General features: G+C 37.5%; 2 protein-coding genes across 4 annotated transcripts in view; one reads left to right on the top strand and one right to left on the bottom strand.

Annotated features, from left to right (window-relative positions):
• LOC106068286 (uncharacterized) overlaps positions 1–23,181 on the bottom strand; it is a 52,089-nt gene extending 28,908 nt beyond the window's left edge. For 2 of the 3 annotated variants that reach the window (XM_056043390.1, XM_056043393.1), the window contains exon 1: positions 22,950–23,129. The gene's annotated coding sequence lies outside the window, so the exon portion shown is untranslated. The other variant, XM_056043392.1, reaches the window with a different exon arrangement.
• On the top strand, positions 18,863–20,908 carry LOC106065835 (adhesive plaque matrix protein-like). Its single transcript, XM_013224736.2, has one exon. The coding sequence runs from the start codon at positions 18,863–18,865 to the stop codon at positions 20,906–20,908; it is 2,046 nt and encodes a 681-aa protein (XP_013080190.2).
• Positions 23,182–25,687: the final 2,506 nt, after the last annotated feature.

Below are 25,687 nucleotides of genomic sequence, written 5' to 3'. Positions count from 1 at the left end.
GTGTGGAAACAAAACAAGTATAATCACTGGTCAATGTTGACTGACTGTAATTTCACAGCAGTCATAGGGCAGACTGTCTACAAATGTCTGGAACAGACGTGGTATTACCACAAACACAAAGCTAGGGGTCTATAGAGCCGTCATCCTCCCTACATTGCTCTATGCCTCAGAAACATGGACAGTGTACAGTAAACATGCAAAGAAACTAAACCACTTCCACATGACATGTCTGAGAAAAATACTAAATGTCAAATGGCAAGACAAAATACCAGATACAGAAGTCCTTCGAAGAGCGTGTCTGCAAAGCATCCACACAATCCTGATGCAGTCCCAGCTGCGATGGACAGGTCACGTCTACAGAATGGAAGACCTCCGCTTCCCTAAACGACTCTTGTATGGCCAACTAAGCGAAGGAAAGCGCACGCAAGGTGGTCAAAGAAAGCGCTTCAGGGTCACCCTCAAAGCTTCTCTGAAGGCGTTCAGCATAGACCCAGGCACCTGGGAGACAGAGGCACATGACAGAGCATCATGGCGTCGCGCTGTGAAAACTGGCGCAAAAGTTGCTGAGGAAAAAAGAACAACGCTGGCAGAAGAAAAACGTCAGAAAAGAAAAGCAAGTCAAACGACACTAGCTCCAGCTGGAATAACCTGCCCAGTGTGCGGCCGAACATTCTGGGCTCACATAGGTCTTACCAGCCACATGAGGAGGCATAAAACCCCAGTGCAAAGCCCTCAGCCCCCTGGATGACAAAGTGGTCATCATCGAACCACGATGGACGAACTATATATATAGGAATAAGAACTAAAAAGATAGTTTCACAGTTCCTGAACATTATGCACGAGTGTAAAAAGTAAAATACTACACATTAAGTACAACTGTATTTTTGTGGAGATACTGTGAAATAAAAAGACAACAGCAATTTTTTAAAAATCATAAAATTGTTTTCAAATATTGCTAACTCTTGTTGTAATTGTTCAACGTGGAGTATGAAAAAAAAAAGAAACGTGAATATAATACAGTGTAAATATGAGTTAAAGGATATTCTACACAGTAAGCAAGCGGCCCACCATTCCCAAACCTTTTTTTAATGCGGCCCTCGATACAAAAAGGTTGCCAACCCCTGATCTAGACCAAAAATAATCATGGGATTAAAAATATTTTTACCAATTGTTTTTGTTTAGCGCTATTTCATGCTTTTAACCTTCTCAATACGCTATGAGCCTATCCTTATTAGGACCAGTTGAGAAAATTGGGGGAGGGGAGAAAGAAAGAGAGATCTGGATGAATTTTACAGTAATCACTTTTTACAAGCATTTACGAAGAAGGAAGGAGAGAGAAACGAATTCAAACTCCCTGCTCACGCCTACTCCAGCCGACATTCTAATCACTCTGTAAGTTACGTCCTTATTACTAAAGAAGATTGTATAGTTATATATTGTTTGTTTTAAACTTACTACTGCCTATGATACTAAAAAAGGGTACTAATTCAGCTTAATTAAATACCAATAGTTAATTAAAAAATCGGTTGGCATTTTATTGACTATTATGTTTTAAGGTAAAAGAAATAATTATCCAAAACTTTACACTACAGTAGGTCTAGAGATTGGGTGTCGGAGAAATAACGTGTAGAGTCTTTTTACCGGACAGACAGAGTGAGTTGATTTAATCTTTGTAATGAAGAAAAAAAAAAAGACTTTATCTGACCTGACATCTAGTGACAGATTTTCCTCTTTATTCCCCTCTGCACCTCTCTGCTCATACGTAGTTAATGAAAGAATAGAGAACACAGCCTGACGAATTGGAGCAATGTCTACAAACCTCCACAGGAGAACGAGAATGTAAGATTAGAAACGATAATCTCTTGTCAACTTCATTCAATGACCAGTTGTCTCAACACTCTGCATCTACATGCTGCATGTCGACAGACAAATATATCTAGATCTTGTACGTTCAAAATTATGGACTTACTTTTGTATTTCTTTCTGTCATGTACGTCAAGTGAGTTATGGTGTGGGGAGAATGTGTTATGGTCCAATCGGACTAGTGTGGGGAGAATGTGTTATGGTCCAATCTCTTATCAAGACTAGTGTGGGGAGAGTGTTCCATGGTCCTATCTCTTATCAGGACTAGTGTGGGGAGAGTGTTCCATGGTCCTATCTCTTATCAGGACTAGTGTGGGGAGAGTGTTCCATGGTCCAATCTCTTATCAAGACTAGTGTGGGGAGAGTGTTCCATGGTCCAATCTCTTATCAAGACTAGTGTGGGGAGAGTGTTCCATGGTCCTATCTCTTATCAAGACTAGTGTGGGGAGAGTGTTCCATGGTCCTATCTCTTATCAGGACTAGTGTGGGGAGAGTGTTCCATGGTCCTATCTCTTATCAAGACTAGTGTGGGGAGAGTGTTTTATGGTCCAATCTCTTATCAGGACTAGTGTAGGGAGAGTGTTCTATGGTCCAATCTCTTATCAGAACTAGTGTGTGGAGAGGGTTCTATGGTCCAATCTCTTATCAGGACGAGTGTAGGGAGAGTGTTCTATGGTCCAATCTCTTATCAGGACTAGTGTGGGGAGAGTGTTTTATGGTCCAATCTCTTATCAGGACTAGTGTGGGGAGAGTGTTCTATGGTCCAATCTCTTATCAAGACTAGTGTGGGGAGAATGTTTTATGGTCCAATCGGACTAGTGTGGGGAGAGTGTTCCATGGTCCAATCTCTTATCAGGACTAGTGTTGGGAGAGTGTTCCATGGTCCAATCTCTTATCAAGACTAGTGTGGGGAGAGTGTTCTATGGTCCAATCGGACTAGTGTGGGGAGAGTGTTTTATGGTCCAATCTCTTATCAGGACTAGTGTGGGGAGAGTGTTCTATGGTCCAATCTCTTATCAGGACTAGTATGGGGAGAGTGTTCTATGGTCCTATCTCTTATCAAGACTAGTGTGGGGAGAGTGTTCTATGGTCCTATCTCTTATCAAGACTAGTGTGGGGAGAGTGTTCTATGGTCCAATCTCTTATCAGGACTAGTGTGGGGAGAGTGTTCTATGGTCCAATCTCTTATCAGGACTAGTGTGGGGAGAGTGTTCCATGGTCCAATCTCTTATCAAGACTAGTGTGGGGAGAGTGTTCTATGGTCCAATCGGACTAGTGTGGGGAGAGTGTTTTATGGTCCAATCTCTTATCAGGACTAGTGTGGGGAGAGGGTTCTATGGTCCAATCTCTTATCAGGACTAGTGTGGGGAGAGTGTTCTATGGTCCTATCTCTTATCAGGACTAGTGTGGGGAGAGTGTTCTATGGTCCAATCTCTTATCAGGACTAGTGTGGGGAGAGGGTTCTATGGTCCAATCTCTTATCAGGACTAGTGTGGGGAGAGTGTTCTATGGTCCTATCTCTTATCAGGACTAGTGTGGGGAGAGTGTTTTATGGTCCAATCTCTTATCAGGACTAGTGTGGGGAGAATGTGTTATGGTCCAATCTCTTATCAAGACTAGTGTGGGGAGAGGGTTCTATGGTCCAATCTCTTATCAGGACTAGTGTGGGGAGAGTGTTCTATGGTCCAATCTCTTATCAGGACTAGTGTGGGGAGAGTGTTCTATGGTCCAATCTCTTATCAGGACTAGTGTGGGGAGAGTGTTCTATGGTCCAATCTCTTATCAGGACTAGTGTGGGGAGAGTGTTCTATGGTCCAATCTCTTATCAGGACTAGTGTGGGGAGAGTGTTCTATGGTCCAATCTCTTATCAGGACTAGTGTGGGGAGAGTGTTCTATGGTCCAATCTCTTATCAGGACTAGTGTGTGGAGAGTGTTCCATGGTCCAATCTCTTATCAAGACTAGTGTGTGGAGAGTGTTCCATGGTCCAATCTCTTATCAAGACTAGTGTGGGGAGAGTGTTCTATGGTCCAATCTCTTATCAAGACTAGTGTGGGGAGAGTGTTCTATGGTCCAATCTCTTATCAGGACTAGTGTGTGGAGAGTGTTCTATGGTCCAATCTCTTATCAGGACTAGTGTGTGGAGAGTGTTCCATGGTCCAATCTCTTATCAAGACTAGTGTGGGGAGAGTGTTCTATGGTCCAATCTCTTATCAAGACTAGTGTGGGGAGAGTGTTCTATGGTCCAATCTCTTATCAAGACTAGTGTGGGGAGAGTGTTCTATGGTCCAATCTCTTATCAGGACTAGTGTGGGGAGAGTGTTCTATGGTCCAATCTCTTATCAGGACTAGTGTGGGGAGAGTGTTCTATGGTCCAATCTCTTATCAGGACTAGTGTGGGGAGAGTGTTCTATGGTCCAATCTCTTATCAGGACTAGTGTGGGGAGAGTGTTCTATGGTCCAATCTCTTATCAGGACTAGTGTGTGGAGAGTGTTCCATGGTCCAATCTCTTATCAGGACTAGTGTGGGGAGAGTGTTCTATGGTCCAATCTCTTATCAGGACGAGTGTGGGGAGAGGGTTCTATGGTTCAAACTCTTTTCTAGGTGTAAATGCGAGAAGATTTTCGTGATGCTTATAGACGCCTAACAAAGACGGCTCAAACAGGGATTCGAACAATCCCTTTTAGATAGGCAAGTCAAACAGTTTATACTACTTTATACAAAAACATATCCTACAAATAGTTTTTTTTTTCGTGAGGTCACGCGTTCGTAAACCTCGACTCTACTTTGGCCTACATCAGAGAATCTTCTGCAAGTCAACTGACAACGTCATTGGAGCGTGATCTTTATTTCGACCAGCAGTACTGCTCTACTTTCACAAACTAGATCTTAAGCTTTCTCACATAGATGACTGTCTCTACCTCTCAGACCCACGCCCCCTTAGGGAGTTCCTGGAATCGAAAGTGGAGCGAATAAATGTATCTCTTAATCACTTAATAGATAGATAGATAGATAGATAGATAGATAGATAGATAGATAGATAGATAGATAGATAGATAGATAGATAGATACTAATAGATAGATAGATAGATAAATAGATAGATAAATAGATTGATAGATTGATATATATATATATATATATATATATATAAATAGATAGATAGATAGATAGATAGATAGATAGATAGATAGATAGATAGATAGATACTAATAGATAGATAGATAGATAAATAGATAGATAAATAGATAGATAGATTGATATATATATATATATATATATATAGATAGATAGATAGATAGATAGATAGATAGATAGATAGATAGATAGATAGATAGATAGATAGATAGATAGATAGATACAGAGCGTGCGTGTGTAAGAGAGGGAGAGAGAAGAGAGAGAGACAGAAAGAAAAAGAGAGAGAGAGAAGAGAGAGAGACAGAAAGAAAGAGAGAAAGAGAAGAGAGAGAGACAGAAAGAAAAAGAGAGAGAGAGAGAAGAGAGAGAGACAGAAAGAAAAAGAGAGAGAGAGAGTGTGTGGGAGAGAGGAATTCTTAAGATCCATGCTGACACTAGTGACTGCTCTCAAGACTAACCAAACAACTTTATTAAATGTGTATTTTAAAGCTCTCATTATAGTGTACTTCACATTTTAAACTGTGCCCAGTCAAATCCAAATCTAATTTTCTATTCATTTCAAACGAGTCTTGTCTCGAGATCAATTGAACTATTCTATAAACCTACTCGCCCTACACAGAAAACACACACACACACACACACTGCTTTGAGACACCTTCCCCTAAAGTTCGCCTTCATTTTCCTATGTATTTATTTTGTCGCTCAAAATGTTTTTTTGCTAGGCTAAAGGTTCTCCAATTTTAAAACTCTGTAATGTCATTGGTCACGTCTGCTCTGCTCAAGAAATAATAACACACAACACAGTTTTTCTGTTTGTAACTCATGGAACGTAAGGCGAAATATTTTTTTTCAACTTTGAAAAAAAAAAGTTAGTAGAATATTTGACATGTTTCAGATATTCCTTCAGCGTTGAAGGTAATCTATTTCCTAGTCCAAACCTCCCGCAGGACGACGAGTGATGGCAGCGGGCAGGGTATGAATCCGGGACCATCGAGACAACCGATGCACATACCGCAAGAACGAGTCGTGGTATTTATAAGTGCGTAAAAATCCAGAATATTAGAATTTCCATTATTTTCTTGTAGCAAAACGAAGGTTACACTTTCGTCAAAAATAGTGAAATCCTGTTTATGTCTTATTTTAAAAAGAGATATGTTTCATTCTGAATCATCAAGGTGCTTTGACTAAACACAAAATGTTATGAAATACTGAATTCAAACCCCGAGACAGCGTGATAACATTTCAGAGCTTAGACCTCTGGTCAAGTCATGTCTTAACAACATACAACGCAGATTACGTTTTTGTTGTTGTTGTTTTTTTAAAATAAAATCAATGTTGCAGTGATTCGCGTGCAGTTCATTTCTGGCTCGACATTAAGAGGTCATGGCAGTTAGTCTGAGAACCGCTGTCATGCATTGAACCAACGCTTGAATAGAGAGTTGTATAAAATTGCGACATTCACAGACCACAATATAGATCAGAGCCTCGCCCCAAGTCGATTAGAAGAACATATACCGCTATTAAGCATTCAAGCCATCTATAATAGTATCAGCTTGGCTTTCTTTTAACACTAAAAGAAAACATTTCCATAAATAATTAAAAAAAAATCCTTGGTGATCACGCACTAGATAAATAAACAAAACAATTAATTTTTTTACTTTTTATTAAACCTTTACCTTTTTGTTGTTTGTTTGTTAGTTGTTGTTTTTTTTTTTTTTTGCTTGTTACCACCTTACAAATAATTAACCAAGAGTGTACATGCAATGAGCGGACAGTCAACACAAGTGTAATCACAGATTTAAACGCTGACAATTAACCATAAGACTCGATCTTTGACTAACTGTCTACTAACTGTCTAATTCTTGACATTCAATTGATTCACCTAGCGCCATAGAGCAAAACGTTATATTTACACTATAATCAGTAGTGCAGCAAGGGACTCGTTGGCCCGGGATTAAGAATATGATCGTTCCCCCCCCCCCACACACACCAACTACTATAAGCTGGGTCCGGCAGAGAACAAATCGAGTCATACTTATAGTGTCAATATATCTACAAACAGCAATTCCAATGCAAGAACTATCTTTTGATATGCTATAGCTCTAGGGTCTAGTTAAATTACTTTAGCATTCAAGTAATTACATCATTACAATCATTGGATTCACGTCTCTGTACGTTATGATCTTATTAGTCAGATAGTATTCCTTTGGCATTTTCTTATTACTCAAATTTACATTTTAAAAAAGGTCAGAACAGTTAAAGAATCGACAAAAAATAAAAATCTGTATATTCCATATATTATCATGAGTGGGCGTTCGATTTTATCATTTAGTATCATGTTTATATACTAAATCTGTGGGGGGTTTTTTTAGCTTCCGAGTAGCAAAGTCAGAAATAAAGTCGGGGTTCGAATCCTGGGTTTTTATATTCGGAATCTTCGGGCGCCTCTGAGTCCACCCAGCTCTAATGGGTACCTGACATTAGTTGGGGAAAAGTAAAGGCGGTTGGTCGTATTACTTTAAATATTTTATTTATATAAATAAAAAAGGAAGTTATCATTGATGGAGGTATATAAACTATCATAGAAAGCAGCTTATTTAATTCATAGAGATTTTTAAAAAGGCTTATAAATAATAAGCACTCGCCGTTCACGGCAGTTCGGATGGCAATTTGTGCATTCCATTTTGAATTTCCCTATAACGCCCCTCAGTTCCTCCAACTCTAACAGGTACCTGACTTAAGTTTGGGAAAGCAAAGGCGGCTGGTCGTTGTGCTGCTCGACAACCGTTGGCCAAAGAAACAGATGACCTTAACATCATTTGCCCTAGACATCGCAAGGTCTAAAAGGGGATTTTAACTTTACTCAATAGGTCAAATAGTGCATTCTCAATAACTTGGAAACCCAGCCTGATTTTCTGGATCTTATAGCTGCCTACACACACGACAGAACATTAAGTCCACTTGCTTGAAAGTAATTTAATATCCTTACGTTCAGTAAAACTAATGCTGTGAAGATAATCTCATATTTTAGCAAAGCCTCTTTGTATTTCGATTTTAATCTTTAACTTTATAGAATCCTAAATGCTGCTGGTAAAATCATTGGCAAAAAACAAACCCCATTTGGGCAGTTGTTTGAGACAAACATCTATAAAAAAAGCTAACAAGATCCTCGAAATAAAGAATCACCCTTTGTGTCAGGATTTTGTGATTTTACCATCACAAAAGAGATACAAGACACCGATAGCAGAGACAAACAGACACAAACACTCTTTTGTTCCCCTGGCAATCAAATCATTAAATAAGAACAATCTGATATAAACTTTGTCACATGTAAATTATGAGTGAGTCTGGTGTGAATGTACACTTTGTTTTTTTATAGTTATAATGTTTTTTGTTTGGTGTGATGCACAAATTGTAAGACAAATTTCCGTACGGACAATAAAGATTATTATTATTATAATTATTATTATCCTTGTGGTCTTATGGTGTTGAGCCTGTTCATTCATAAATGCTGTCATCCTAGCTTTGGTGAATCTCCAATGCTTGCGAGAAAACATTCATAATTGTACTACATTTTTTGCACAGGTTTCCAGCAATAGCTGCATTTTATTTGACTGATTTTCTGTTTATTTTTTTTTTCGATTCTATAGCATTTTGATTCCAATAGGGTTTGTTGGACTAGTCCATTTCGTTTCTTTGATTAAAAAGTATTGGACCGGAAGTCGCTTTTTTCCCTATATATCTTTGTATTTTTCAGTTCTCTCTTTAAATTAAACTGACATTATTAGGCTATAATTTTAAGTGTACCTGATAGAGAAAAAAATTCGGCACAAAAATACGGGTAGTTGGGATATAACCCGACAGAGGCTATAAAAAGAAAAGACCTGAAACTAGCTCGTGAAACTACACATTTACAGTACTTTATTTGATGAGTATTTTACCCAAGATCTGTGTTGTTTTTTTAGGACTAGCTTATTTCAAGTACCCGGCATTTTCTGATACACAATTTCATACACAAAATAATTGTTGAAAAAAATTGTAGTGATTTTAAACTTTAAATGATTACTTAAAAGGGTGTTACCCTAATAAATTTTGAATATTATTTTGTTATGAATGTCACTGTTTATTTTGTGTCTGTTCTAGTGTCTTAAATTTTTCTTGTGTAAAGGGGTCGTTTTTCTCCTAATGGGTATACATGATTTCTCCAAGCAGCCTTTGTAAAATATTGGTCCTAAATAATGCTATGTTTATAAACGAAAAATTACATGGCTGCATTATGATGAATGTACGTGTTAGTTCAATATATTTTATATTACTAGGTAACTATAAATAACCGCATAAATAGACGTAAGTTTAATTTTTTTTCTGTTAGATAAAGTCATATGGAATTTTTTTTGTTTTCTAAAAAGGAATAATAATAGAATTATACAGTAAAAATAATCTGAGTTTGTGTTTTTGCAGATGTACACAAGCTACACTATGAGTCATTCCATCTCTTCTAATTGTTTAGAAAAGAGTGTAAAAATGTAGGCTTCGATATTTTTAGCCTGAATATAAAAAGTTACAAACTTCAAACAACTCTTCCATAAAACTTTGTATTTAAAAAATAAATTTATCCAAATGCTCGAAATCCTGCTTGTATACTTAGGCCCTATTTAAATCGATCCGGTATCAATGTATTAAGTAGAAAAACCTGCAAAAAAAATTAAATGAAAGAAGATTGAGATATACATATATTTTTGTGACGGTACGCACCGGTTCGGGGTACCGGCACCTTTTTTCAATGTCGGGAAAAATGATTACTTTTCTTGTAATTCAACGTTAATTGTTAATTTATTACTAGTTTTGAAAGTTAGGCAATCTATCACTGAGTACAGGAGCCTCTTTTTTATTTTTACAAAAAAAAAGCACTTTATATACTTTCAGCCGACATGCCGTATTATTAAAAACACCTATATGTGAACTTCTCAATCATCTAGAGTCCTAGACAGTCATTATGTTAGACTAGATTTAAATAGAGTCTAGACCTAGATTTAGTAGGACCATAATTATAAAAAAAAAATAATTAGTCATTATAGACATCATTCGCAATTTTATTATTAGGTCTAGGCATTGAAAAGTAAATCTATTAATAAACTATAATAGATCTAAATCTAAGTACTAACTTATTAAATAAGTCATTATAAGTAGAAGTATTATAATGAATATTGTATAGATCTAGATTGACTAAATTATAGATAGATCTATAGATAGATCTCTAGTTTAGTAGATTAAGTATAGAGTATAGTAAACGTATTACAGTATTATTAGAGGTATGTCTTATGTCTATATCTAATAATCTAATAATTTAAAAACTTTATAGTCTTTATTAATATCTAGACTTTTTCTAATAAAAACTGACTATAATACACACCAAATACACACCAGTAATAGTAAACTCAAGGAATTGTCTTAGACCCACTACTATTTCTACTTTACATAAATGACCTACCATATTGCATTAGTTCAGGAACAAAAGAGTCAGATTATATGAAGATGCTTGCATAATATATAGAACCATAAAAACAACATAAGATACTGAAATTTTACAAAAAGATTTAGAAAAAATTAAAATGCAGAAATGGGAATCAAATTGGAGCATGACTTTCCACCCATAAAAATGTCAGTTATTAAGAGTAACAAAAAAAGTAAAACAAATAAAAACTACTTATTTTATTCATGGTACACTACTCACAGACTAAAAACTCAAAATATCTAGGTGTAATAATAACTGAAAAGTTATCATGGAAATGCCATGTTGAATAAAATAATTAAAAAATCAAGCAAAAGATTAGGGTTTTACAAATTAAATAAGAACATAAAACTAACATTTTATTTAATCTTTTTTAGGCCAATATTAGAATATGCATCCTCTGTTTGTAATATCGTTTGTAAAAATGTTTTATATGTTTCGGATGTTCCTTCAGAGTTGAAGATCATTACTTCCTAGTCCAAACGACGGGGGAGGGAGCGGGCAGGGTTTGAACCCTGGACCATCGATAAATCTGAACGACAGTCCAGTGCGCAAACCGCACGAACAGAGCAGTGAGATATATAGCAAACGATTATTCAAATTTCATTAGTGTAAACTAAGAGACACTTCCGGACAGAAGTATAAAAAGTAAACTAGCTATAATACATAGAGCACTGAATCATAATTTACAAACAGAAAAACGAAACCTGATGAAATACTCAGAAAGACACAAAGATAGAAGCACATTTTTATTCCATACGCTAGAACATATTCGTACAAATGCTCCCTTCTTCCCTAGTGCTATTAGAGCTTGAAATGGGTTGCCTGAGGCAGCCAGGAAAAAAAGTAACTTAGCAGAGTTTAAGTCATTGAGTAACATGCATGACTAGATTGACACATGAAATGTCTAGGACGTAATTATCTTCTATTTTGAAGTAACGTCTGTAATATATCAGAAAGGCAATGACCAGCGAAGCGAAGGAACGCTCTCGTGCTGGACAATACACGATGAAAGTTCATGGCCATCCACTGCAACTAACCCGACACATTCGGAGGTCACGACCAACCTCGACCCAGGACGTCTTGACACAAAGGAAAGGATTGACCGAGAGAATTGGGTCGAAGTGTTGCGCCAATTCTCATCCATTTACTCTGCAAGTCTCTTAATCATCTACTATTACTAATTATTGTTATTTATTAAATTGCAATTTTGATTTCGTTAACATTGTTACACACAACACAGAAGACAGAACTACGAAGACACAGTGGAAGGTCAGTTCTTCTTAGTAGAAAGTCGGTTGTGATCTCAGACTCAGATTTTCAAAGCCAAATTGCTATCAAGAAAAACAAAACAAAACTTTGAACTGTCAAAAGTACATGTTCCAGAGCATCACCCAGTCTTCCACAAACTGTGAGTGAGGCTTGTTGTATCATTACGGTGTTGTCCAATGCTTAAATTTGGACATATAGAGAGACTTCTTTGGCCTCTGCAGGGGATGACTTGCACATTTGCATGACCATAAATCTAGGAGCTATTCAAAACCAAACTAGGTTCTTCATTTTCAGATCACCAATAAATATGACTTTAACTGTCTTCCTGTTGATCTCAAACTGAACACTTAAATCTCGATCATACATTGGGCTATATAGCCTTATCAATTAATTCAGAATGAGTTTCAGTAAGGGTCGGACTGGCTATATGGGCAAACGGGCAAATGCCCGGTGGGCCGGTACCTAATGGGCCGGTCTGGTCGCGACCAAAGAAAAAAAAATTCAATGAAGACAACTTAAAAAACAAAAAAAAGTGACAACAGCAAGACACAAAGGCCCGAACAAGTTTTCTTGTGTTTTTTTTTATTCTTATTACAATTATTTTTTTTTTGAAATTCAACATGAATATAAAAATAATACACTATACACTGTACGTATTATCATTTGCAAAACGTTAGACCGTACTTTATGCTATGCACGAGCGGCATGGACTGCTTTGATGTCTTCGAGGTTCTGTTTGGCCTAATCATTTTGCTGGTCGGCCTGGGCCTTTGATTGCACTCCCATTTTTTTTTCTCCTTCCCTCCCCCAACTTTTAATGGTTCCAATGAAATTTAACCAAAAAGAGGGATGAGAGAGGTTAAATTAGAAAACATTGATATAACGCAGCAAAGAAAAAATAAAAAAAAAGATAGGCGCGACAATTAGCTCTTTAACAATACTTAATAGAAATTAACTTTAACACATACACACAGCCGCGAAATTGCAAACCACCCAACTTATTCACAGCTCAATATGAGTATAAAGCTCTACTTTCTGCGATTTGAAAAGAAAAAGTAAGTTTCTTTTTGTTTATTTTTAATAACATAAATCTAAAGATACTACACTTAAGGCTTAAAAAAAAAAAAAAAATTAATCAAAAAATAAATCTAGATCTAAATCAATTTTATACTATTATAATTAATGGCAAACTTATGCTTAGTATGAAGTCGTTAATGATGAAAATTATTACAATAATTACAATAATTTATATAGCGCTGTCACATCCGATATTTAATAAAAGGAGATTTAAATTTTAAATAATGGGTCATGACATATTCATATACAAATCGCGTTTTTGAGAATGTACTAGGAGGAAGCAAGAGCTTTTCACATTAAGTAAGTGCGTCTCTAACCGTTCTGCTTTCTCTTATCTTTTAATGGAATAGGTAGCTTGAGTCAGCCAGGAAAACCAATGATTTAGAATATTTTAAGTCACAGATCAACATGCATGACTAGATTGACACATGAAATTCATAAGACGTAACAATCTTATTTTTTAAAGAAACGTCTGTAATCTATAAGTAATACCAAAAAGCTTCAAACTCATTAGGCTGCTATTGTAGGCCTACTGTTTATAGTTTTCAGACTACATACATGTATAAATAGAATACATTATGTAATCCTACGAATGCATATATCCAGTTTTTGATGCGTTATCAAACTGTATCTATTTTGTAGAGAATTAGGCTTACACCTATAATAAAACACATGGGCGTAACCGGGAGGGTCTTCAAACCATCACTTGCCTCAGACCTCATTGTCTGAAAGGGAAACTTAACTTACTTCCCCAGTGCAGCCAACGTAAGCAAACTACAGTTTCCAAATTTCATGAGCGTAGCCAAAAGGGTTTTTGTGGTTTCCCTTCCCCCTCCAATACAAAAACTAAAGCATTTTACCATTTTCTACCAGTCGCTGGACTCCATTGAATAACAGATTTGATTTTTGAATTTTTTTTTAGCGGAAGAGTAGCAGGCTAATTGCACTGTAGATACCTCAGAATATGCATTTTTAAAGCTTAAAATAACGGAAATAGTGCTTGGTTCCTTGGCTTCGCCCCGACCCCACTGAGTGGAGCTCATAGCGCTCCCCCGGACTCCCTAGCTGCCCTTTGGCGATGTGTACTGTCTTTCCACTAATTATAGGAAGAGAGTATTCGAGGGTAGAAAAAAATATTTGAAAGAATGAAAGATCAGAATGTAATTAAGATTAATTACATTTACACACACACTAATATACATATATATATATATATATATATAAATTGCGGAGTGGGGTAAAAATCCCCCCCCACCGAAAATATATGACATGCCATTTTGGGCCGTTTTATATGGTAATGCCCGGGCCGATTATGATACCCAGTCCGCCCCTGGTTTCAGTAATAACTTATAGGGAAATGTAGATGGGACTATTTAATCCAGATTTTTTTTTTGCCCGAGAGTGTTCGAGTTATTAAGAATACAACTTTTTAACAATGAAATTGCCTTTAAGAAAATAGATCGATCTATCTTCCGGAGACTTCCATTGTAGCAATAGTCAAAGTATAAGAACTTTGCGAAATATTACTAGTAATTACTTTATGACTGTAATCCAGATTTTTTTAAAATTCACTTTCCAAAAGATTACATTGCAAAAAAAAAAAAAAAACGAATTTCATGGTATCACAACAGCAAATGTAAAAAAAAAAACTTAGTTCAGAAATTGTTCATAGTTCTTGCGTTCATTTGCTTGTCCTATATTCCCGCTCTAGACACGTGAAAGTCCACATACAACCCACATGGGCTTACATCTCATACGAAATGCATGATCTTCGGAGTTTTGAAGGGCAATGTTTTTATTTACTTGTCCAACATTTCTGGGACACTCTACAAACACGCACAGAAGTTTTTATAGAGGGTGAGTTGTCAGTACTCAGTCATTCTCAAACTATGAGAGAGGCTTGTGTATTCAAGCTCTGTTATATTGAATTTACCCGCTGGAGTTCATCAATTAAAACGTAATAGTCGCAGCTATAGGAGCATTAACGAGTAGTCAAAACACCAGATTGTTTTTTTTAGGAAACTTCAGAATTTGCGCTATTCAATTTTAGCTTTGTCATCATAGGAATTCTTGGGCCTTAGGCCTCTTTTCTTTGCCTCTATTTTGGGCTTTATATGCCTCTTTATTTGGGCCCACCAGCCTCTTTTGTGGGTTTTTTATTTATTTTTTTTTTATTTAATTTTTATATATAAATTCTCACATTTCACAAATATTAAATCATAAAGAATTAAAGAGAAATTTAAAACATGATTAACCTATAGTTAATTACAAAAATGTAATAAAAGTAATGAAAATATTATTTCATAGCAAAGACATATTACATCACTATTGAAACCATCAGAGACAAAAAAAATGATTCAAGGATTAGTTTTAAATAGAATATGTCCAGAATGTGTATTCATATGGAATATAGATGTCCGAAACTTTTACTCATTAATTCTTGTTTCAAAAACATGTAAATGTATATGTGCATAAAATGTACAATCTTAGTTTTTTAAAACAAAAACAAATGACAAAAAAAATATGTTTTTTTTTTGTGTCAGACAATTCCTCGTTAGTAGAGCTGATAACATTTTGTACCAATTCTCCCCCACCACCCGGGAAAAAAATTAAGCCATGTAGATCTATAAGGCTACATACAGTAAATAAAATTCTAGTTAGGTGATACAGATCAAGACAACGGCAATATTATAGGTAATAGTTTTAGACTAGAATACTGGATCAAGAAATACGGTAATACGGTACTATAGAACAGTGTTTCTCAAACTGGGGTAATGTTTAATCAAGGATACCACAAATCACGGGTAAAGAAGTGTCCGCTTTCTTGTTTGGTTCAAGGTGGATTCATTGCCGTGATGAACCAGTGAACCTCATCACAAATAAAAGTAACCGACTGGAAATATGTGCTCTTTGAGGCGAACATAAATACGCTATACAATCTCATGAACCTTATCCAAGACATTATTTCTTTAAATTTCATTTTAATAAAAAGTTATCATCTCAATAAATATTATCGGATGTATTGTCTGTTTTTTCTAATTTTTCTAATTGTAATTCTATAATATGTATTTATGTAACTTTTTAAGGGTCCTTGTGCAAGTTTTGGTTATATAAAGGTGTCCTCGGGTCAAAAAGCTTGAGAACCTCTGCTATAGAAGATTCTGGTTTGGTGATAGGTCTAAGGATTAAGACTAAGATGACGATGCGAAAAATGTTTCTGGCATGATGTGAATACTCAATGAAGACGTGTACGAAGTTTAGATTTGCTAGACCACCAGAACAATTTGTTTTTAAGAAGATTATATTTTAAAATACTGTAATGGTGAAACCAGGGTTTTCCCTTTCGGTCGAATTTCTAGGAAAATCGTTAGAGCCGTTCTCGAGATCAATGTCCATGCAGGTTCGAGGATTATTTCTTTTTCAACTCACGAAGAATTTGCAAGCTGATAAGAGGAATTGTTATTTTTTAAAGGAAAAGGGGAGGGTCTCATTCAAAAGTCCGAAACTAGCTTATTTAGTTGTCACAAAGCTTATATCAACTCTGTCTGTCTGTATGTCTGTCTGGTACAAATTTTATACAAGTTATTTCTTCCACACCCAGTTATTTCTTGTACCAGACAAAACAAGAATCGAAAAAAAAACTTCTTAAAAAGAAACTAATCTCAATTAAGGGAAAGAACCGTATAATTACTTAATATCTCTCAATTCTGAAGGATTTATCTACCTTTGTCTATATACAACACAATACATAAATAACAACTAATAATTAATTAATTTGTTGTTTTTAATTTGATTCGTTTATCATGTTCGACAATAAATGATTATGCAAAGCAGGTCATCGTGGGGTCATCGTGGGGTACAATTATTATATTAACCCTGTTTCTAATCTCTTCATTAGTGATGCTGTCTATGTATGTGATACTTATGAGCTTTCTGTAGCATCTTAGTTCCATTGCTAGGATCCTTTTCCAGATTGTTAGGAGTTTCGCAAATGCTGGTGTGGACTATGCGAATCTGGCCTAAAGTTCAGGTTTGGTCCTTCATCTGAGAAAATAGCTCCAAGGTATTTAAAACTACTGACACTTGTCAGCGTTTCGCCTCCAATACTAATGTCCTTTTCAAAACCCTGTAATCCATTGATCATAATGTGTGTTTTTTTCGGTATTGATTCGCAAAATATATGCTTGTCTATTCCCATCACCAGGTCAGCTAGTTCTTCTTCTATCCCTGCCAGACATATCGTTTGCAAAGTACAAGATAGTCATTTTTCGTCCTCCAGGAGCCTGGAAGCCGTCGAGAGCATCTTCCATTATCCTTTCAAGATATTGAAATGAGTTGGTGAAAGTAGGCAACCTTGTCTCGCTCCACCCTCTGACAACTCCACTGTATGACAACTCCACTTTGTAAAAGCTCCACTATGTGACAACTCCAATCTGTGAGAAATCCACTATTTGAAAAATCCGCTTTGTGACAACTCCTCTATGTGAGAACTCAAATGTGTGAAAACTCCAATGTGTGATGGTTCCAATGTGTGACAACTCTACTATATAAGAATTCCACTTTGTGACCACTCCAAAGTGTGACGATTCCACTACGCAAAATGAGTAAAGTTCCCCTTTCAGACCTAGTAGTCTATAGGGCAGATGATGTTAAGGTCCTGTGGTTCTGCGGCCAACGGTTAACGAGGGTGTCATGTGGCCAGTACATCGACCAACTGCCTTTACTTATCCCCAACTAATGTCAGGTACCCAGTAGAGCTGGGTGGGCTCAGAGGCGCCTGAAGATCCCGAAATTAAAAATCCTAGTCTTCACCAGGATTCGAACCTCGGTCCCCAGCTACCGCACCTCCACTCCACTATGTGGCAACTCCAATTTGTGGTAACGTCTCTATGTGACAACTCCAATTTGTGGTAACGTCTCTATGTGACAACTCCAAAGAGGGACCATTCCAATGTATGACAACTCCAAAAAGGGACCATTCCAATGTATGACAACTCCAAAGAGGGACCATTCCAATGTATGACAACTCCAAAAAGGGACCATTTCAATGTGTGACAACTCCAAAAAGGGACCATTCCAATGTGTGACAACTCCAAAAAGGGACCATTCCAATGTGTGACAAGTCCTCTCTTCCGTCGTTACATAAAATCTCTCCTGGCTTTGTTTATGGGGTCAAAGTTCAGTTTTTTTGAGAAACCAATGTACAACCACGTGATTAGCACAGCAAACCTAATGTTTTTCACTACCCCCAAAAAAATTACAGGTAATTAGACTCATGAACATTGTCAAATCTCCAATCAAAATTAGCGTTATGGGATACAAACACGAGTTCTTCAGATCATAGACGAATTCGTTATCACTCGACCACAGTTTGTTTTTTATTACTTTTTTTCTTCATTGGTTTTATCCTAAACAAGGACAAAGCAAGCCAAGGGACGGAAGCACTTCGGTTTGAAATTTTGAATCCTTTGCAGGCATTTTAATAATTGAAATTTTTTTAACAATTTGTCATGCTTATTCTATTTGGTTTACAGGTGAGTGTGTGGAGGGGGAGGGGATAAGGTGGAGACGTAAGAACAATGTGACACTTTCTAGTCACGTGACACGAAAGTGTAAATCCTAAGACAAAATCGCTCTTCAGTTCATTCGAATAAAACCCGATATTGCTGTAGAGTTGAGATGAGTTGAACGCCTGCAAATCTTCACTTTGCTGTTCCAAACAAAGAATTGTAAGATTTTTAGCAAATTCTATTTTCAAAACTTATCATTTAGAAAATGGTTGGGGAAAAAGTTACAGAGAAATAAAATACAAAGAAACTTTTGCCTTTTAGGTCATAGAGAAACTTAATGAACAGACACCGATTTCATTTTTTTTTTTTTAGTTTCTAAGCTAAAATATTTTTTTTTTAACTTCAGTTGTTGCAGTACATATTAGAGTAGAATGCGACGAGGGCGAGCAGGATTCAAATTAGGGACCATCTAGATTTGCATACCACTCGGCCATGTGGGCATCTACCCAGACTACCTATCCAGATTACCTACCCAGACTACCTACCCAGACTATCCACACCCAGACTATCCACACCCAGACTATCTACCCAGACTATCTACCCAGACTATCTACCCAGACTACCTACCCAGACTATCTACCCAGACTATCTACCCAGACTACCTACCCAGACTATCTACCCAGACTATCTACCCAGACTACCTACCCAGACTATCTACCCAGACTATCTACCCAGACTACCTACCCAGACTATCTACCCAGACTATCTACCCAGACTACCTACCCAGACTATCTACCCAGACTACCTATCCAGATTACCTACCCAGACTACCTACCCAGACTATCCACACCCAGACTATCCACACCCAGACTATCTACCCAGACTATCTACCCAGACTATCTACCCAGACTACCTACCCAGACTATCTACCCAGACTATCTACCCAGACTACCTACCCAGACTATCTACCCAGACTATCTACCCAGACTACCTACCCAGACTATCTACCCAGACTATCTACCCAGACTATCTACCCAGACTACCTACCCAGACTATCTACCCAGACTATCTACCCAGACTACCTACCCAGACTATCTACCCAGACTATCTACCCAGACTATCTACCCAGACTACATACCCAGACTATCTACCCAGACTATCTACCCAGACTACCTATCCAGATTACCTACCCAGACTACCTACCCAGACTATCCACACCCAAACTATCCACACCCAGACTATCTACCCAGACTATCTACCCAGACTACCTACCCAGACTATCTACCCAGACTATCTACCCAGACTACCTACCCAGATTACCTACCCAGACTATCTACCCAGACTATCTACCCAGACTATCTACACCCAGACAATCTACCCAGACTACCTACCCAGACTACCTACCCAGACTATCTACCCAGACTATCTACCCAGACAATACACACCCAGACTATTTACTCAGACTATCCACAACCAGACTATCTACCCAGACTACCTACCCAGACTAGCTACCCAGACTATCCACACCCAGACTACCTACCCAGACTATCTACCCAGACTATCTACCCAGACTATCCACATCCAGACTACCTACCCAGACTATCTACCCAGACTATCTACCCAGACTATCCACACCCAGACTACCTACCCAGACTATCTACCCTGACTACCTATCCAGACTACCTATCCAGACTACCTACCCAGACTATCTACCCAGACTATACACCCCCAGACTATCTACCCAGACTACCTACCCAGACTACCTACCCAGACTATCTACCCAGACTATCTACCCAGACTACCTACCCAGATTACCTACCCAGACTATCTACCCAGACTATCTACCCAGACTATCTACACCCAGACAATCTACCCAGACTACCTACCCAGACTACCTACCCAGACTATCTACCCAGACTATCTACCCAGACAATATACACCCAGACTATTTACTCAGACTATCCACAACCAGACTATCTACCCAGACTACCTACCCAGACTAGCTACCCAGACTATCCACACCCAGACTACCTACCCAGACTATCTACCCAGACTATCTACCCAGACTATCCACATCCAGACTACCTACCCAGACTATCTACCCAGACTATCTACCCAGACTATCCACATCCAGACTACCTACCCAGACTATCTACCCAGACTATCTACCCAGACTATCCACATCCATACTACCTACCCAGACTATCTACCCAGACTATCTACCCAAACTACCTACCCATACTACCTACCCAGACTATCTACCCAGACAATACACACCCAGACTATTTACCCAGACTACCTACCCAGACTATCTACCCAGACTATCCACACCCAGACTACCTACCCAGACTATCCACACCCAGACTATCTACCCAGACTATCCACACCCAGACTACCTACCCAGACTACCTACCCAGACTATCCACACCCAGACTACCTACCCAGACTATCTACCCAGACTACCTATCCAGACTACCTATCCAGACTACCTATCCAGACTACCTACCCAGACTATCTACCCAGACTATACACACCTAGACTATCTACCCAGACTACCTACCCAGGCTACCTACCCAGACTATCCACACCCAGACTATCTACCCAGACTATACACACCCAGACTATCTACCCAGACTACCTATCCAGACTACCTATCCAGACTACCTATCCAGACTACCTACCCAGACTATCTACCCAAACTATCCACACCCAGACTATCTACCCAGAATACCTACCCAGACTACCTACCCAGACTACCTACCCATACTACCTACCCAGACTATATACCCAGACTATCCACACCCAGACTACCTACCCTGACTATCCACACCCAGACTACCTACCCAGACTATCCACACCCAGACTACCTACCCAGACTACCTACCCTGACTATCTACCTTGACTATCCACACCCAGACTACCTACCCAGACTACCTACCCAGACTACCTTTCCATACTACCTACACAGACTACCCAGAGTTCTGAATGATGAAGAGCCATGGCTCATTCCTATTATACAAATATTGGGCGCTTCTGAATACCCATTAGGACAACGTTATAGTAGGTACACAGACCGCAAGTAGACGCTGAATATCAAAATAAATATGAACACGACAGAGCCTTCTCACTGAATAGGTTTCTGGAACTGTGTAGGTCTGTTATGTTTCAATGTTGAAATTGAAGAATGTTGACTTTCTAAGGTGTGGTGTCAGCTGGCTTAGTGTCTCTGGAACTTTACATTTTGTATAGATGTGTTCAAGTCTTACACTAGGACGTCTAGTAGGATCACACGTTAAATTTAGTAACAAAAAAAAGTAAGAAAGAAAAAGAGAAAAGAAAGAAAAAAAAAAGGAAACATACTAACAAATAAAAAAGGAAAAAAAAAGAAAAATTGTATTTTAAAAAAGGGTTTACGTAATATATAGTGTAAAGTTCACATCATTCTGGCGTTTTCCTGACCACACATTCGATGATAACTTTTAATCAGGAATGGTCATCTCTGGTTAAACCGTCTAAAGGTTTAGTCATAGAGTTATGTCTGTTGTTTTTTTTTTTTTTGTTTACTGTTTTAGCTAGGATTAAAAACACAAAACAAATGTCTACTGACACACCAAGTATATTACCTTGACATAGTTGCTATAGAAGCTTATCCAACTTTAATAAAGACGCAGGAAGAAAAATACTTTTCTTATTCATCATTCTGGGACAAATACACTAAGGTGACGTTCACACAGTCTTGTCAGTCAAACAAGTCAAGAACATTATTAAATAAACGTTACTAAAAGTTTATGCTCAATAAAGATTTTGGTTTACTGTTTGTTTTAGCCAGCTATTTGATGTTGGGCTGGCTCTAAGGTTCTTGTTCTGTCTGTTTCATGGGGAAAATAGTGTTATAATTCCTTAAACTGCTTAGAACTTTCTTACAGGGCGTTTGGTAAACAGGTCAACTACGAGTCACATCAATTTTTATGTGGAAAGTTTATTTGTTTTAAGATAAATTTTTGGCAACATTTCTCGAGATGTATGAAAAACAGTGCCATTGATTGGTAAGCCTGGAGTCTCTAAGCTCTAAGATCGATGACGTCTTATTGTGATAATGTATTCATTCAGTTCTGATATGTACCTGATATTTATTGGTATTAGTTTAGCAGATGATGGTCGTTGGGCTGGTTACTTGGCCACCTCGTTAGACGTTAGACACAGCCACGTAACTATTTCAACCACATTGCTGTTATTGTGTTAGGGACTGGGGCGGTAGTTTTATTTTAAACTTATGTTGCTCCGTTGGTACCTAACCTTAATCCTGACTTTTAATTTCGATTACTCTGTCGCTAGCCACTAACAGTTTCAATCAACCATTAATTGGTTGATTTAACAAAAAAATGTTTGTGTTCACATGGCTGTTATTTGTTTTGATGTTGAAAACAACATATTAAAAAGATTTACATTAAAACAGTATCAAACATACAAACCTACAAACAAGCATGTATAACAAACACATTTTTAAATCCTAGGCATGTCTAAATTAATAATTAAAAGTTTTGAGGTTTAGACAGCTATAAAGAATTGTAAAACTCACCCTATATATTACTAGAATTCCAAATGAAAATGTTAGTTCCAAATAAGTATCGATTGTGGAATATTTATTTCCTATACAACTATATACTATAGCTTGAGTTAAGTATAGATCTATTTCTACCAAGAACCATAACCATGTTCATTTAGCAGTGGCAGACGCGGCATGACCGCCCTTTCTAAAACTTACCCTTTGACCTCCTGTGTCACGTTTTACACCCCTTGTCCGGAGTTAAACCCCCTGACACACAAAAAAAAAAAAAAAAAATGGGGAAGACGCATTTCTAGCTATGAATACATTTCGCTTCGCTAGTTGACAAATTCTACTATATGAATACTTTGGTGTTTTTTTTTTAAAGAATGTTTCTCGAACTAGAGTTCTGGGTGTACCCCACGCCTCATATTAATGTAATTTCTTATTAAATGAATTTAATTTTTTTTTTTTTTTTTTTTTTTGATGCTGTCTTTTCTTAGCGGCCCCCGAAAAAGAAAAGACGCTATTAGTTTTGTGTGGTCTGTTTGTCCGTCCGTCCCGTTTAGATATCGTAAACTAGAAAAGATATTGAAAATCCGACATCATGATATTTTAGTTAGACTATTCAAAGTTCTGATGGAACGGCTACTTTTTCCTTTTCTGTTTCCTGAAGGAAGGACTTTGCGAGCCCTGAGTACCTTGTGATAAGGCCATAGAGTTTTAGTTCGCGTTTTTTAGCAGCAGTTTTCAGGTCAACGTGGGCTTCAATCAATGTATCAGTTTCGAATCTAATTGTCTGTAATGCGGTCTTTGTATAAGATACCAAGGATCCTTTAAATAGCATCTCAATTTCATTACTAGGATGATCCTTTCTAGTTCTGCAGTTAGCGTCCAAGATTCGCAAGTGTACAAGATTGTGACCATGACCAAGTGTCTTTCCAGATTGTTTTGAGCTATGCAAGTGCTGCTGTAGATGGTTCTATTCTGGCCATTAGTTCAGGTTCCTTCATTTGAAACCTTAGCTCTGAGGTATTTAAAACTATTAACACTTGTCATCTTGTCGCCTCCAATACTAATGTCCTTTTCAAAGCCCTGTAGCATAATGGTCATAATTTGTGTTGTTTTTTTTTCGGTATTGATTTGCATATCATCTGCCGCTAAAGTCCATGCGCATCAAGTCAGCTAGTACTTTTTCTGTCCCAGACAAACCTTCTATGTCGTCCTTAAATGCTTACATCGCCCTTGTTACCTCCGAGAACATCTTCAGATCAATAATGACATGAGAGAGGTTGGTGCTAGAGGATTACCCTGTGGTTTAGGATTTTTTCTGCTGTCTTGATCCGTTTATTCTTATGATATTGAGAGCATCTTGAGATCAATAAATGTCATAAAGGAGGTTGGTATTAGAGGTATGTCTCGCTGATTACCCTTTGGTTTAAGATTTTTTCTGCTGTGTTGATCCGCTTTTTCTTATGATATCATTTTGCCTGCTGTTTATTTTAGACGATTCAGTCTGATTTCTAACAGGACTTTGCTGTGATGGCCTATGAGGATGATGGTGCTATAGTTTTGGCAGAGCTGCAAACGTGTTACTTTATGACGAAAAAGCGACAACAAAAGACTTAAGAGACCAAATACTTAATGCCCGAGAACCAGGTTCAGTATAGACAGAAAGGGATATGATTGATCTAGCAGGAGTCAAGGGTTAAATAAAAGATTGCAGGAGATTGCTCGGTATGTTTGATTGTAGGGTGTTAGCTCCCTGTGTTGTAATCGCTGGTGTGAGATCAACTCGAACTGGTGACACTTTCAACATGCGTCTTGCTTCGTCACGACTCAAAGAATTCAGAAATAAATAGTCCCTTTGTAGGACTGTCATGGCGGACGTGAACGTGTTAGGCAAATAAAAATGGAATTAAAAAGTAATATTTTAAAAAGTAGAGCGCGAAGATAATATAGGGGGGGGGGGCAACTTCCTTCCCGGAATCCAGTGCGCCGTCACTTTAATTAGTTAAAATATAGTTTCAGAATTGAATGACGCAATACTTTTTACAAAAACTCAGAACATTTGGAAAAAAAATGACAGAGAGAGAGAGAATGAATAAAAGAAAGAAAATGATAGAAAGAAAGAAAGAATCTAAAGAAGGAAAAGGGAAATAAAGAAAACAACGAAACAAACATTGAATCAGGAGAAACAGAATTCGGAAAATGAATTTGAGGAAGCAAGAAAGGAAAAAAAAAAACTAAAACTACTTTAAAAAAAAAAAAAGACAATTCCTTCTTTATACAACTTATAGAGCGATTTTGTTCTCTCAACATCTTATGAATGTTCGATTAGAAAACACAATGGAACATTTCTTACCCTACTCGAACGCCTACATTCAGTTGACGATCATTTTCTCGTTCTCTAGCCAAATTTAAATTTATTTCTTTTTTTTTTCAACTTGTAAAAATTATAACGGCCAAAATAAATGTTTCCCAGTGTGGCCGAGGAGCTTGTAATTCTTTTCTTAACAATAGAAATTAACGGTCCAATCTCTAGGAAAATCGTTAAAGCCGTTTTTGAGATCCGTGTCCAGGCTCCATCCAAAAGGTTTTTCTTAGCCAGAGATTTCCACGAAATTATGAGTTGAATAGAGGTATTGTAAAAAGAAATAATGAATTGATTAAAGCAGTAATATGCTATAAAAATGGACCTGTGTTTATAAGAGACAAGACAGTGAGACAGTTTGAGACAGAGACTACGATGAGTGGAAAACAATGAACCC

The sequence above is a fragment of the Biomphalaria glabrata genome, chromosome 10 (assembly GCF_947242115.1).
Source record: "Biomphalaria glabrata chromosome 10, xgBioGlab47.1, whole genome shotgun sequence".
Lineage (NCBI taxonomy): Eukaryota > Metazoa > Mollusca > Gastropoda > Planorbidae > Biomphalaria > Biomphalaria glabrata.
Note: the sequence above shows the minus strand (reverse complement) of the source record. Positions and strands in the feature narration are given on the sequence as shown.